The 13044-nt window shown below is 35.7% G+C and overlaps 1 protein-coding gene across 1 annotated transcript in view; it reads left to right on the top strand.

Moving 5' to 3' along the window:
* Positions 1-11177, top strand: part of LOC117342390 (NXPE family member 3-like) — a 38986-nt gene extending 27809 nt beyond the window's left edge. Inside the window, exons 3-5 of the mRNA XM_033904544.1 lie at positions 7325-8098; positions 8378-8424; positions 9119-11177. Coding sequence (XP_033760435.1) covers positions 7325-8098; positions 8378-8424; positions 9119-9921 — 1624 coding nt within the window. The 3' untranslated portion in view covers positions 9922-11177. The remainder of the gene's footprint in view (positions 1-7324; positions 8099-8377; positions 8425-9118) is intronic.
* The last annotated feature ends 1867 nt before the right edge of the window (positions 11178-13044 follow it).

Genomic DNA, 13044 nt, shown 5'->3' on the forward strand with positions numbered 1-13044 from the left:
TCGCTATTTCTCAGAAAGAAATAAAGGGATCTTTCTGAAATTTCATATGTATGTTCCCCTTGGTGCCTAGTTATGCATATTGCATTTTGAGACCAATCAGAAAACAACATGGCCGACAGGCAGCCATCTTGGATTTTGACAATTGAAGTTTGTTATCGCTATTTCTGAGAAAGTACTAAAGGGATCTTTCTCAAATTTCATATATTGGTTCCCCTTGTTTGAAAAGTACTTGAGAGATGTTTCTCAATTTGCACAGATTAGTAAGAGGAAGGGAAAATAGAGAAAAGATCAATCTGACATGGAACCTATAAAGATCATTCAATGATGGCCGCCAAGATCCCTCTGGGATCTCTTGTTCCAATCACTTGTGATCTTGATTACAGAAGCATTAGTTATATTTCTCCAGTCTCGTGAACTTTATTAACGAATTCCTCGTTGTATTTTCCCAGTCTCTCGTGATCTTGATTTAAGAATCATTTATTATATTTTCCCAATCACTCGTGATCTTGATTACAGAGCAATTAGTTATATTTCTCCAGTCTCGTGATCTTGATTACAGAACCATTTTTAAAATACTTTTCCAGTCTCTCTTTATATTGGTTACAGAAACATTTTTTTATATTTTCTCAATCACTCGTGGTCTTGGATTTAAAATCCTAATTATATAATCTCAATCACGCGTGATCTTGATTACAGAACAACTTACTAATTATCTTTCACTTGTCCCTCCTTTTTTGGGGGATTAGGGACGGCTGGTTCGCCCGATGTCAATATGGTTTGATAGGATGAGATGTCCTGCTGTGTCTTAGGCAGTATACTTCAATGAGCTAGCACTATATATCAAGTCGCCATTACAAGGAGTGAGACACTCAGATACTGCAGCATCCCAAAACATACACATACACACGACGCATGAATCTCTCATAGTGGAATAGCCATCCTTAAATGACCATAGCAGTTATTCACTCGCAATTTAGATTACAGTACTACTAGTTATTACTTGATCGCATGGTGAAAGCATAAAAGTAATCAGCAAACGATTGCTCTGTTGAAGAGCGGTTTTATCTTTCAAGTTCGAGTTTTGAAGAAACCAGATGCACTATGGTCAGTGATCGTTTGCGATGTATTGCTATTGTAAATTTCTTCCTAAGAAATGTGTTAATAAATCATGAGTTTGATATTAAATTAGAAGTTTAGAACATTGTTTTCCATTTTTACACAAAATACATATCGGAGACTATGAAAATACTTATATAACATTGCTTTTTATAATATTATGAGAAAAATGTTGGTAATTTTAGAGATCTCGTGCATGTTGGCGGTTTAAAACATTATTTTTATTTTCATCAATGTGTTGACAGTTAAACATGGATTTAGTCCCCTTCCAAGTGAAACCGAGGGAATTGAGGTTTCCTTTCCGTCCGTTTTGTACGTATGTAAGTAACGCCAAAATTTGTTAGTGCTTTAGCGACTTCATTCCTTAATGATGTTTGATCAAATGTAAGTCATGAAGGACCACTGTTACTATTATTTAAAGGGAAAGGCGACATGTATTCTTTTTAATACTTGGTATACTTATTGAATATTTCCAGAAGTAATATGTTTGATGACATGTTTGCAGTTTCGTAAAAGGCAGCATCTCATATATCGTATTCAATGGATAAAAATCAAAACAATGTGATAAAGTTTGTTTTTTTATGCATAGGATGTCTTTTATAGCCATATACATTATTTTCTTAAAAATAAAGATGTAAACATACTTTCATACGTTTTTTGTATTCACTTTTAATCATGAACTTGAACATTATTTTATTTCAGCAGTGCCAACTCATGCAAAAGCTAAGTAAAACTTAGTGAAATAAACGTGTCCTAAATATGACAATTTATTGCATTTTTGCCAGTGAAAAATAGAATTTTATCAAACTGTTGAAATGATATTTTTACTGCAATGATCAGCTATGAAAATATAAGGTTTTGCATACGAATTATAAGTTTTGTTGTGAAAATATTAGTTTTTCGTTTTTGAGCAATCAGAGCGATTCTTCTATTGAAACTTGCCGATTTTGCCAATCGGTGCGAAGATTGATACATGTTTTTAGGTCACCTGAGACGAAGGCTCAAGTGACCTATTCTAATCGCATTTTGTCCGTCGTCGTTCGTCGTGCATCGTCTGTTCGTAAACTAACGAACAGTTTACATTTTCAATTTCCTCAAAACCGCTCTACCAAATTCAATGAAATTTAGCAGGGAGCTTCTATGGCTAAAGGTAAACTAAAATTGTGAATTATACGGTCCCCACCACAAAGGGGCCTGAGGGGCGGGGCCAAAAAGGGTCAAATTGACTATAATTTCAAAAATCTTCTCTACTCTCAGATATGTTTGAATAAAGCACTCTTCATAGATGGAAGGATTTTACGGTGTTTTACTATAATTGTGAATTTCATGACCGTGGGATCACACGTTTGGCCCTGGGGAGGGGATAAAAATTACTATAGCTTATATATAGGGAAATCACATTTTTGACAATTATTTGATGGATTTCTCTTGGAATTCATTCTAACTTGGTCAGCATTATCAGCATGGGATGAAGGCTTAATGGTTTCCCTATGTTGGCCCTGACTGACCCCTTAAATTGATGGGTTTGGCCAAAAAGGGTTAATTACATTAACTGAAATATATATTTCAAATCTTAGGTGACCGTTAAGGCCCATGGGCCTCTTGTTTTGCTGTATATCTGAAATATTCAGACTACTTTTTGACAAAGAATTTGACGTTAGCTGTTCATCCACAGATTCTCCAATCAGCAGAACTTTAGAAATGGCGCCGTCAAATTGACGTGGAGTAACGTCACAAATAACGTCACAAAGAGACGACTTGATGATTTTGTTACTGATTCCCGCACTTTTTGACATAAATATTTTTTTGTTGTTTCTGATTTTGCTTTTTAGCATAAAAATGTAATAAAAAGAAAATTGAAATGTTTCCTGTCGAATACAACATATATTTCATTCCTTGTTATATTCAAAGTGGAAACCAGTAAATATCCTCTATTTATGAATATACATATTTTTAGCCCACCATCATCAGATGGTGGGCTATTCAAATCGCCCTGCGTCCGTCCGTCCGTCCGTCCGTCCGTCCGTCCGTCCGTCCGTCCGTCCCTCCGTCCGTCCGTAAACAATTCTTGTTATCGCTAATCCTCAGAAAGTACTGAAGGGATCTTTCTCAAATTTCATATGTGGGTTCCCCTTGGTGCCTAGTTATGCATATTGCATTTTGAGACCAATCGGAAAACAACATGGCCGACAGGCAGCCATCTTGGATTTTGACAATTGAAGTTTGTTATCGCTATTTCTGAGAAAGCGCTGAAGAGATCTTTCTCAAATTTCATATGTAGGCTCCCCTTGGTGCCTAGTTATGCATATTGCATTTTGAGACCAATCGGAAAACAACATGGCCGACAGGCAGCCATCTTGGATTTTGACAATTGAAGTTTGTTATTGCTATTTCTGAGAAAGTGCTGAAGAGATCTTTCTCAAATTTCATATGTAGGCTCCCCTTGGTGCCTAGTTATGCATATTGCATTTTGAGACCAATCGGCAAACAACATGGCTGACAGGCAGCCATCTTGGATTTTGACAATTGAAGTTTGTTATCGCTATTTCTGAGAAAGTACGGAAGGGATCTTTCTCAAATTTCATATGTAGGCTCCCCTTGGTGCCTAGTTATGCATATTGCATTTTGAGACCAATCGGAAAACAACATGGCCGATAGGCAGCCATCTTGGATTTTGATAATTGAAGTTTGTTATCGCTATTTCTGAGAAAGTACTGACGGGATCTTTCTCAAATTTCATATGTAGGCTCCCCTTGGTGCCTAGCTATGCATATTACATTTTGAGACCAATCGGAAAACAACATGGCCGACAGGCAGCCATCTTGGATTTTGATAATTGAAATTTGTTATCGCTATTTCTGAGAAAGTACTGAAGGGATCTTTCTCAAATTTCATATATAGGTTCCCCATGGTGCCTAGTTATGCAAATTGCATTTTGAGACCAATCGGAAAACAACATGGCCGACAGGCAGCCATCTTGGATTTTGACAATTGAAGTTTGTTATCGCTATTTCTGAGAAAGTACTGAAGGGATCTTTCTCAAATTTCATATGTATATTCCCCTTGGTGCCTAGTTATGCATATTGCATTTTGAGACCTATCGGAAAACAACATGGCCGACAGGCAGCCATCTTGGATTTTGACAATTGAAGTTTAATATCGCTATTTCTGAGAAAGTACTGAAGGGATCTTTCTCAAATTTCATATGTAAATTTCCCTTGGTGCCTAGTTATGCATATTGCATAGTTATGCATATTGCATATTGAGACCGATCGGAAAACAAACATGGCCGACAGGCAGCCATCTTGGATTTTGACAATTGAAGTTTGTTATCGCTATTTCTGAGAAAGTGCTGAAGGGATCTTTCTCAAATTTCATATGTAGGTTTCCCTTGGTGCCTAGTTATGCATATTGCATTTTGAGACCTATCGGGAAACAACATGGCCGACAGGCAGCCATCTTGGATTTTGACAATTGAAGTTTGTTATCGCTATTTCTGAGAAAGTACTGAAGGGATCTTTCTCAAATTTCATATATAGGTTCCCCTTGGTGCCTAGTTATGCATATTACATTTTGAGACCTATCAGAAAACAACATGGCCGACAGGCAGCCATCTTAGATTTTGACAATTGAAGTTTGTTATCGCTATTTCTCAGAAAGTACTGAAGGGATCTTTCTCAAATTTTCGTATTTAGGTCCAATTGAAGTTTGTTATCGCTATTTTACAGAAGGTACTGAAGGGATCTTTCTCAAATTTCATATGTAGGTTCCCCTTGGTCCCTGGTGTTGCATTTTGGGACCAATCCGAAAACAACAGACAGCCATTATCGCAAAATCTTGAATTTTATATATAGGTTCCCCTTGTTTGAAAAGTACTAGAGGGCTGTTTCTGAATTTACACAGATTAGTAAGACTTAGAGGAAGGGAAAAGTAGAGAAAAGATCAATCTGACATGGAACCTATAAAGATCATTCAATGGTGGGCGCCAAGATCCCTCTGGGATCTCTTGTTAAAAAATATCGGCTCAACCTGGTTTAAAATATGTAATACCAATAACCATCCGGATTATCTATCCTAAATAAAATATTAGAAAAAAAATAAAAAAAATGAGGGAACATGATCTCCATTACAGTACCACAATATTTCCCCAATCACTCGTGATTTTGATTATAGAGCCATTAATAATAATTTTCCCATCCAATCTTTTGTGAATTTGCTTACATAACCATATGATGTATTTCCTAACCACTTGTAATTCCACAACAAATTGTTATATTTCCTCAACCACCCGTGATCTCGATAACAGCTCGTATTTCCCAGATCACTCGTTATATCGATTAAACATTCGTTTGCATTCTTCAAATCACACCTGATCTAGATTACAGAACACACTAAAAACCACTATTTCTAATTCTCAAGTCAACTGTGGCCGCGACTACAAAACCACTAGTTCTAATTCTCCAGTCAACTGTGGCCTGGACTACAGTACCCCTAGTTCTAATTCTCCAGTCAATTGTGGCCTCGACTACAGAAACACTAGTCATATCTACTAATCACATATGACCTCGACTACAGAAACACTAGTTATATTTCCTATTGACATGTGGCCTCGGCTACAGAACCACTAGTCATATCTACTAATAACATATGACCTCGACTACAGAAACACTAGTTATATTTCCTATTGACATGTGGCCTCGGCTACAGAACCACTAGTTATAATTCCCCGATCAACCGTGACTTCAAACCACTAGATATATTTCCTCAATCACCGATTATCTTGATCACATCATCACTAGTCATATTTACCCAATCATTCACACAGGATTTTGATTACAGAAACACTTTTTTCCTATATCAACCGTGATCTCGATTACAGAATTACTGATTATATTTTCCAAATCACTCGTGATCTCGATCGAAATGTCATTGATTCTATTTCCTCAATCACTCGTGATCTTGATAACAGAACCTCTAGTCACACTAGTGTCCCGTACATCACACTTTATCTTTGTCTTTGTTACATGTATGCAATTAGTAAGTTGTCCAATTTCACTCTAGTATCCCGTGTAACTTTACCTGTTATACAACAGATAAATGGGTCATCAGCCTCACTCTTAATATTCTGTTTAACAGTTGCCGGCAGATAACAATGTTGCCATCAGGTAAGGTAAACCTCACCAGTAATAAAAATCCATTTCTATGAGAAGGTAATTTTGTTTGATATATAAATGGGATTTTGATATGACATCATTGCTTCATATATTTAGACTAATAAATGTAAGCATGCCACCTGCGAACTGTAAATAACTTCAAAACTGTTTTAAAACTTTAAATGTTTGCAAGTAAAAGATTTTTTGAACAATTATTCAAATTTACTGTGATATATTTATTTTAATGTATTACCAAAATGAATGAAGTTATTTTCTATACGTTTAGTTAATTTATTTGAGGTTATCGCTTCATAACAACGACAGCACGCCAGCATTTATAATTTGACTTAATAACAATATCAAATTCACCTCGAGGCGCAGTACTTTGAATTCCGTAGATTATCTCACAATCAAAACAGCCAACATTTCTTAAACTTCACATGGTATTACACTATAAAATGAGGGTATGTGATTGTTTTTCTGTATGCTACTAAAGTCAAGGTCGCTGTCACTAAAGACAGTCAAAACAAATCATCTAATGCCGAAGGGCCAAACTCGAGATTTCACATCGTGATACACTAAAATGCAAAATCTGGTAATATACTGTCTTGAATTAGGCATGATGATACAGGGTGAAATACAGATTTGTAATATTTTGATATAGAGTTCCTAAGGTCAGGGTCACTGTTACCAAATAAGACTGAGAGTGTAATGTCTAAAAAGATTATATTAAGCCCATACAGAACGCGACTTGTTCTTACATTAAGTATGACTGACATGCAGTTATAGGTTTAGAAACTTCGGAAGGTCTGACAATATCGGCAGTAAACATATAGAATCGGGATATTTTGCATGATGGTACACTGAAATACAAATGTGAAATGGGAGATTAAAACAATTCCTGATCTCAAGGCCGCTTTTAATGAATTTGGGTGATCATCGTTCAATGTTTAATGGTCAAATAATAGTTGATTCATAACATAACAGTTACTCCTTTCAATTGAATGCATGCATACCACATTTTACTCACGGTGTCACAACTATTTCTTTGCCAGACAGAATGTGTCTTCAACCTCCCCTACACCATTGATGGGATATATCGTCGAAAGACGAGCTTCCACTGTGCATCCATTGAAGGACGGAAAGATACATTCAAAGGACAAATATAACATCAAGACTGCATTAAAATTTCCCATGGCAGCTATTTCCAGAAACATACTGGATCGTTATCTTGAGTACCGCCAGATACAGCGAGTTAATGATTTTAAGGAACTTCATGATCCTCGCTTTTCTGTGGTAGAGCCTGACAGAAAATCAGGGCCCTTAACAGCTGGTTCACAACTCACGATCAGAATATCTCTTTATAATGGTTATAACCAGTCACTGACTCAAGGAGGTGATCTACTTAATATTTGGCTTCGAAATTCGGGAGGAAGCTCGACTGTAGCTGGTCACGTCGTCGATCATATGAACGGAACTTACACAGGTCACGTGATGGCGTTTTGGGCCGGAAATGTCACTGTCAAAGTGACCGTTACCAACACGAAAGAGGGAATCGGTTTATATACCAACTACGTACATGAGCATGGCTCTTATAAATTTATCAAAGCAACATTTTCGGAAAACAAGAAAAGTGAAACGACTCTATGTGCACCAACGCTGTCTTCTTGGTTGAACAAAAGATACAGTGGAATCTGTAACCTGACTAAGGAAAATTACAATATTTCTTTATTCTGTGGAAAACCGAAGTCTGTGTCATGTACGCACTGGGTGAAATATGGCTATGATGATTCACTGTTTCTAGACCGCAAAACAACGAAAGTACTCGGGTAAGTGTAATCATTAAGATAATTAGTTTGAACAGGTAACAACAGGTTTTCCTTCATAATAATACATTCACTGTAAAGTGCTGAATTTGTATCAATTGTATGATATTTTCGCGTTCTATACTTATAACAGACATAGTTTACGTATGTGAACATTCATGTTTTTTTTGCATACGCTGATAGAAGAAAATAAATATGTTAATTTTGCTAAAACCTAACGAAAAACATAATAAAACAAATTAACGTGTTTAAAGGTGTAATGTGGGAATACGTTTTGTTCAGCTACAAGGACGTGTTGCTGAAGCTGATCCAACTGACCATTGTTCCAAGTAGGTGCTGTTGTTTTATTTTATCATTATTTTTTCTGAGTTACCCTTTTTTTTGATGGAATGTATTGAAAGTAAAATATATAAATGAATTAATAATAATAATGATAAATCCCCACAAAAAATGGAGTTATCGCTCGTTTGCGAATCTGTCTTCATTTTCTTGTTCCATGTCATCGCAGCAAGAGCTGTGGTTAGATAAAAAAAAAACTGGCTTTGGTGATATACAGTCATATTAAAATACCAGACCTGGACACAGTGACATTAAAACCTGCCATTTATCTTTGATGTTGATAAATCAACTGCCAGCGTTTTCTATGGGCGGTTTAAACGGACGGAAAAATATTAAGGCCATAGTCAGCGCCATGCAATATGAGTTGTTTAAGTTTCTTTGTTCCATACCTACAGGGTTGGGGGTAAAAGCCTTTGACATAGACGTTCTATGGTTATTCTCTTTAGTGCACCTGATGACTATATCGCCTTTTTACGTTGAGAACAAGACGTTACTTAAATCTACTATTAGATACATGTACATACGCAAGATTTATCATTTGGATGGAACAGCAGACCTTTGTCCGTCTGTAGGATATGTTAAGTATTTCCGAATACTTTGTTTGCAATGTTTTTGACGTTAATATATACTCGTGTTCTTGATTAAATTAAGTATTTCTCTCAAAAACTGATTTCCTTGTTTTAGGTTCTAATGGCGATCTAGATTACCCAGTGCCTAAAATACCATGCACAGATTTGCCTCCCGCTTTAACATGGAACAGCACAGTACCATCCGGTTTCCTCTATAAAGGAAAGTATCACAACCTTATATGTCGAACAACAGTAAATCCCAGTGCTGAGAAATATCGAGCGTGTCTAAAAAACAGACAGATTGTTTCGATTGGAGATTCTACAACTAGACAATGGTTCCTCCGTCTGGCGGCCATTTTGGGAATACAAAATTCCACTGGTATTCCATCAAATGTGGTATGGCAAAAGTTCGCTCGCGCCTATAACCCTACTCTTGGACTTGACACTGAATGGCAACCACATGAACTTCCATTCCACGGGGCTCCGGGTTCGGACAGAAAGACCATTAAATCTGTAGCCAACAGACTGGATAGAATTCCTGCCAAAAGCACCGCCATCATTATTGTCCACTGGTATGCCCATATCGCTAGGTGTTGTGACCACGTAGCCTTAAGGGAGCACGTGCGAAATGCAAAAGTAGCCATGACTAGGCTCCTGAAGAGGTCCCCGGATGTTCAAATTTTCATTAAAGGCCCTCACCTCGTGAAATATGCCCATGCGTTGAAGCCATATGCCTACATTGGTATGTTCGTAGAGCAGGTTCTATTGGAGGAGCTACATGATTTAATTAACAGAATCATCTTCCTTGACCAGTGGGACATGTCGGTAGCTAAGGAAAACATAAATGTTCATCCTGACACCATGTTGGACGATATATCATTAAACAACCTCATCAATTTTGCATGTAAAATACGTTAAATCAATGTAAGAAATACGTTTTGCTTTAATATTATGCAAGTATGTTTTTATTCCTAACGATTTTTTATACCAGATATGGCGATTTTGGTCAATAAATTGTGAGAACAAAAAGTATGTAATCCACATGTATCAAACCTAAAACTCAAAGATTATCTTAGCTTCAATAAGAATGGAAATGTTGATGTACTCAAAATGTAGTTAACAATGATACGGTTGGTTAGACTGACAGAACGTTGTGCATCTACAGAGATTAAAACTTGCAAATAAAGATTTCAGGGTAATTAATTGCTTATAAGATTTTGCTCTTGTTAGCCGATGATCTACGCTGTCGTACACAAGATATTCATCTACCTTAATGGTTGTTCGATTTCTAATTTACCGATAGTTGTGTTTTGTTGTTGTGACCTGGAAATATAGGTTGTAACCATAGTAATATATCTAGTAAGGCTGACAAATTATAGCGACTGTTCGCGAAGTACTAGTATTTGTTTGTGAATAAGTAATATTATTTTATATGTTTTAAGTCATATGTTGATTTTTTCAAAGCTTTTTTCTATGCCAAATGTCGACCACTGCCTTGGAAACGGTGACCGGAAAATATATATTTATCACAGGGAACATCTCCAAACCATTTCAGATGTTTCTTTATTTCATAAACGAAAGCTTTATAATTTGCGTTGTCAGCTTTAATACATTGACAATTTGTAATGATTTTTGGGTTCTATTTGAAATGTTGATTATGATTCATTATGCTACATCACCGACAGCGTATAGAGTGCGTGTCACTTAAATATTTACAAAATGCACCCGCAGTACATAAATAGATCTAATTTAAAAGATTTATTTAAAATATCAAACGTTTGGAAAGTGAAAAAGCATACAGGAACACATTCCTGTTTTCAATCAATTATGATTACTCTTTGTCGGAGATGTAGGATCTATGAAGTACGAATTTGATCTATATACTAGTACTTAAACAGATAGATACACCTTATTCATATAATATAAATCAACGTTAATGATAGACTAATAACTTGTGGATATTTTCATTGATGCCAATTTCAAACATGATACACGGACCAGCCTTCATGTACATTGCAACATAGTTCATATTTGAAACGATTACTGTTCATAGCGTCGCCATACTGGAATGAACTAATGCCATGTATATGTATCGTTATATGATAACAAAGTACACGATTTATGTAGAGAATACACCTGCTAAAAATATATAAATGGTATATTTTTGTTGTTAAAATGCACATATATATTAAATGTTATTTATTTTGAAAGTTAACCTTGCAGACATTATATTTATCAGCAAATTTTCGAAAGTGTATTATTTGACTTTATTGTGAAGACATTTCCACTGGATCTAGACTTAGACTTATTTAATGTGGTAGCTGGAAGGCCGTCACATTATATAAGAATATTTTAAGTACAGACTAGCTTCGCGGTTTATGAAAAGAGTACACCGCAGTTTACTCTTTTCATAAACCGCTTCGAGGTTTATTCAGAATACACCCCAGTTTTTTGTGTTATTGCTCAATAACGTAAAAAAATATTACAGTTAACCCTTATAATGTAATTAACACCGATAAGAAACATTTTCATTAAGTTTAACATGTTTATTTTGCTCCAGATATTAAAAAAAACACATAGGTAAATACAAAATCCCGTGAACAACGATTACTCCGCTGTATAACTGAAAGTAGTTCCTTTTGTTTTTTTTATGTTATGAGATGATAACATAATTGTTTAGCCAATGAAAATGCTTGTTACAAGCAAAATTAGATTATTTCAAACTATCATAAATCCTTGGAATATATTAGTCTTATAAAGTAAATAAGTGTATATACATGCACCTGTTACTACCAGCGTAAAACTTAATTGAGAGTTACAAATATCTACAAGAAGATGAGATAAGAGCTATGCTTTATTAGATCTGAATGTACACACATTAATAAGCAGTTTACATTTATTAGGTGAATTCAACTGCATATTAGTTATTTGAACTCAAATCTAAACTTCCTTAGATTACTTCCTCAAATAATCACTCTCTGTACAAATTCATACTCACTTGAAACCTATAGAGTAACTCCCCTAACATAACTTCATATCCCTAACGCCTACCCTAACATGATGATATTTACATCAATCGATTCCTCCCACATCATTGACCGGCAATAAAAGATACAGGTAAAAAGAGTCATCCGTCCATCCCAACTATGACAGACTCAGTCAATATCCCTAAGTAAACTTCACCATTACTCCAAAATATCTATATTCCAAAACAACAAATTCTACAAATTATCATTATTCCTAACGCCAATACAACCCTCGACATTCACAGGACAAAGTACAAGCTGCATTAGGACTAGGCATTCACCAAGTAACCTGACGAATTGTATAATTCAACACACATAAAACAGACGACTGTGTTAATCAACAGCTAAATGAGAAGTGAACCTCTTCGGAAAACATCAAGGAACACGGTCGGTTTTCATGTAGAAATACTCTGTCGTCGGTTTATCCGTCGTTATCTCTATTTCTCATGACCGCCATAATTGTATACAAACCAAAAAGAACGTTGGTTATACATCCGTTAATGATAACTGTAAAGTCAATCAATTATTCCCATATCTCAGTTGAAAATTCCGTTGAAGTATTGATAAAAAAAAACAAACAAAAAAAACACGTCCACACACAATTCTAAACGTCACTTCCGTCCGTACTGAAAATGAAGCATGACACAGTATAAACATCGTCGATATGTTGCATTTTTACGACCACAACTGATAACAACTATCATGGACATTAACAAACCCATTAGTAAAGATTAAGTATATAAATTACGTAAACATCATTGCTAAAACTGATATTTCCAAGTGTAAAGATAAAAAAAACCATTGGGTCACACTACCGATTTGTCACAATATCAATATGAGATGCAGCTGTTTGGGCTTATATTGTTCAACAATCATTTATATGACACTGGTTTTACAAACAACTTATTTATGGCAAAAGAGGTGTTAAATGTCTTGCAAATGATTAAAACCCTGCGCAAAATAGATGCAGAGAAGTAGATGGGAAGATCAGATAGTTCACCCGACGGTGCATCTA

Source organism: Pecten maximus, chromosome 14 (genome assembly GCF_902652985.1).
Source record: "Pecten maximus chromosome 14, xPecMax1.1, whole genome shotgun sequence".
In the NCBI taxonomy this organism is placed as follows: domain Eukaryota; kingdom Metazoa; phylum Mollusca; class Bivalvia; order Pectinida; family Pectinidae; genus Pecten; species Pecten maximus.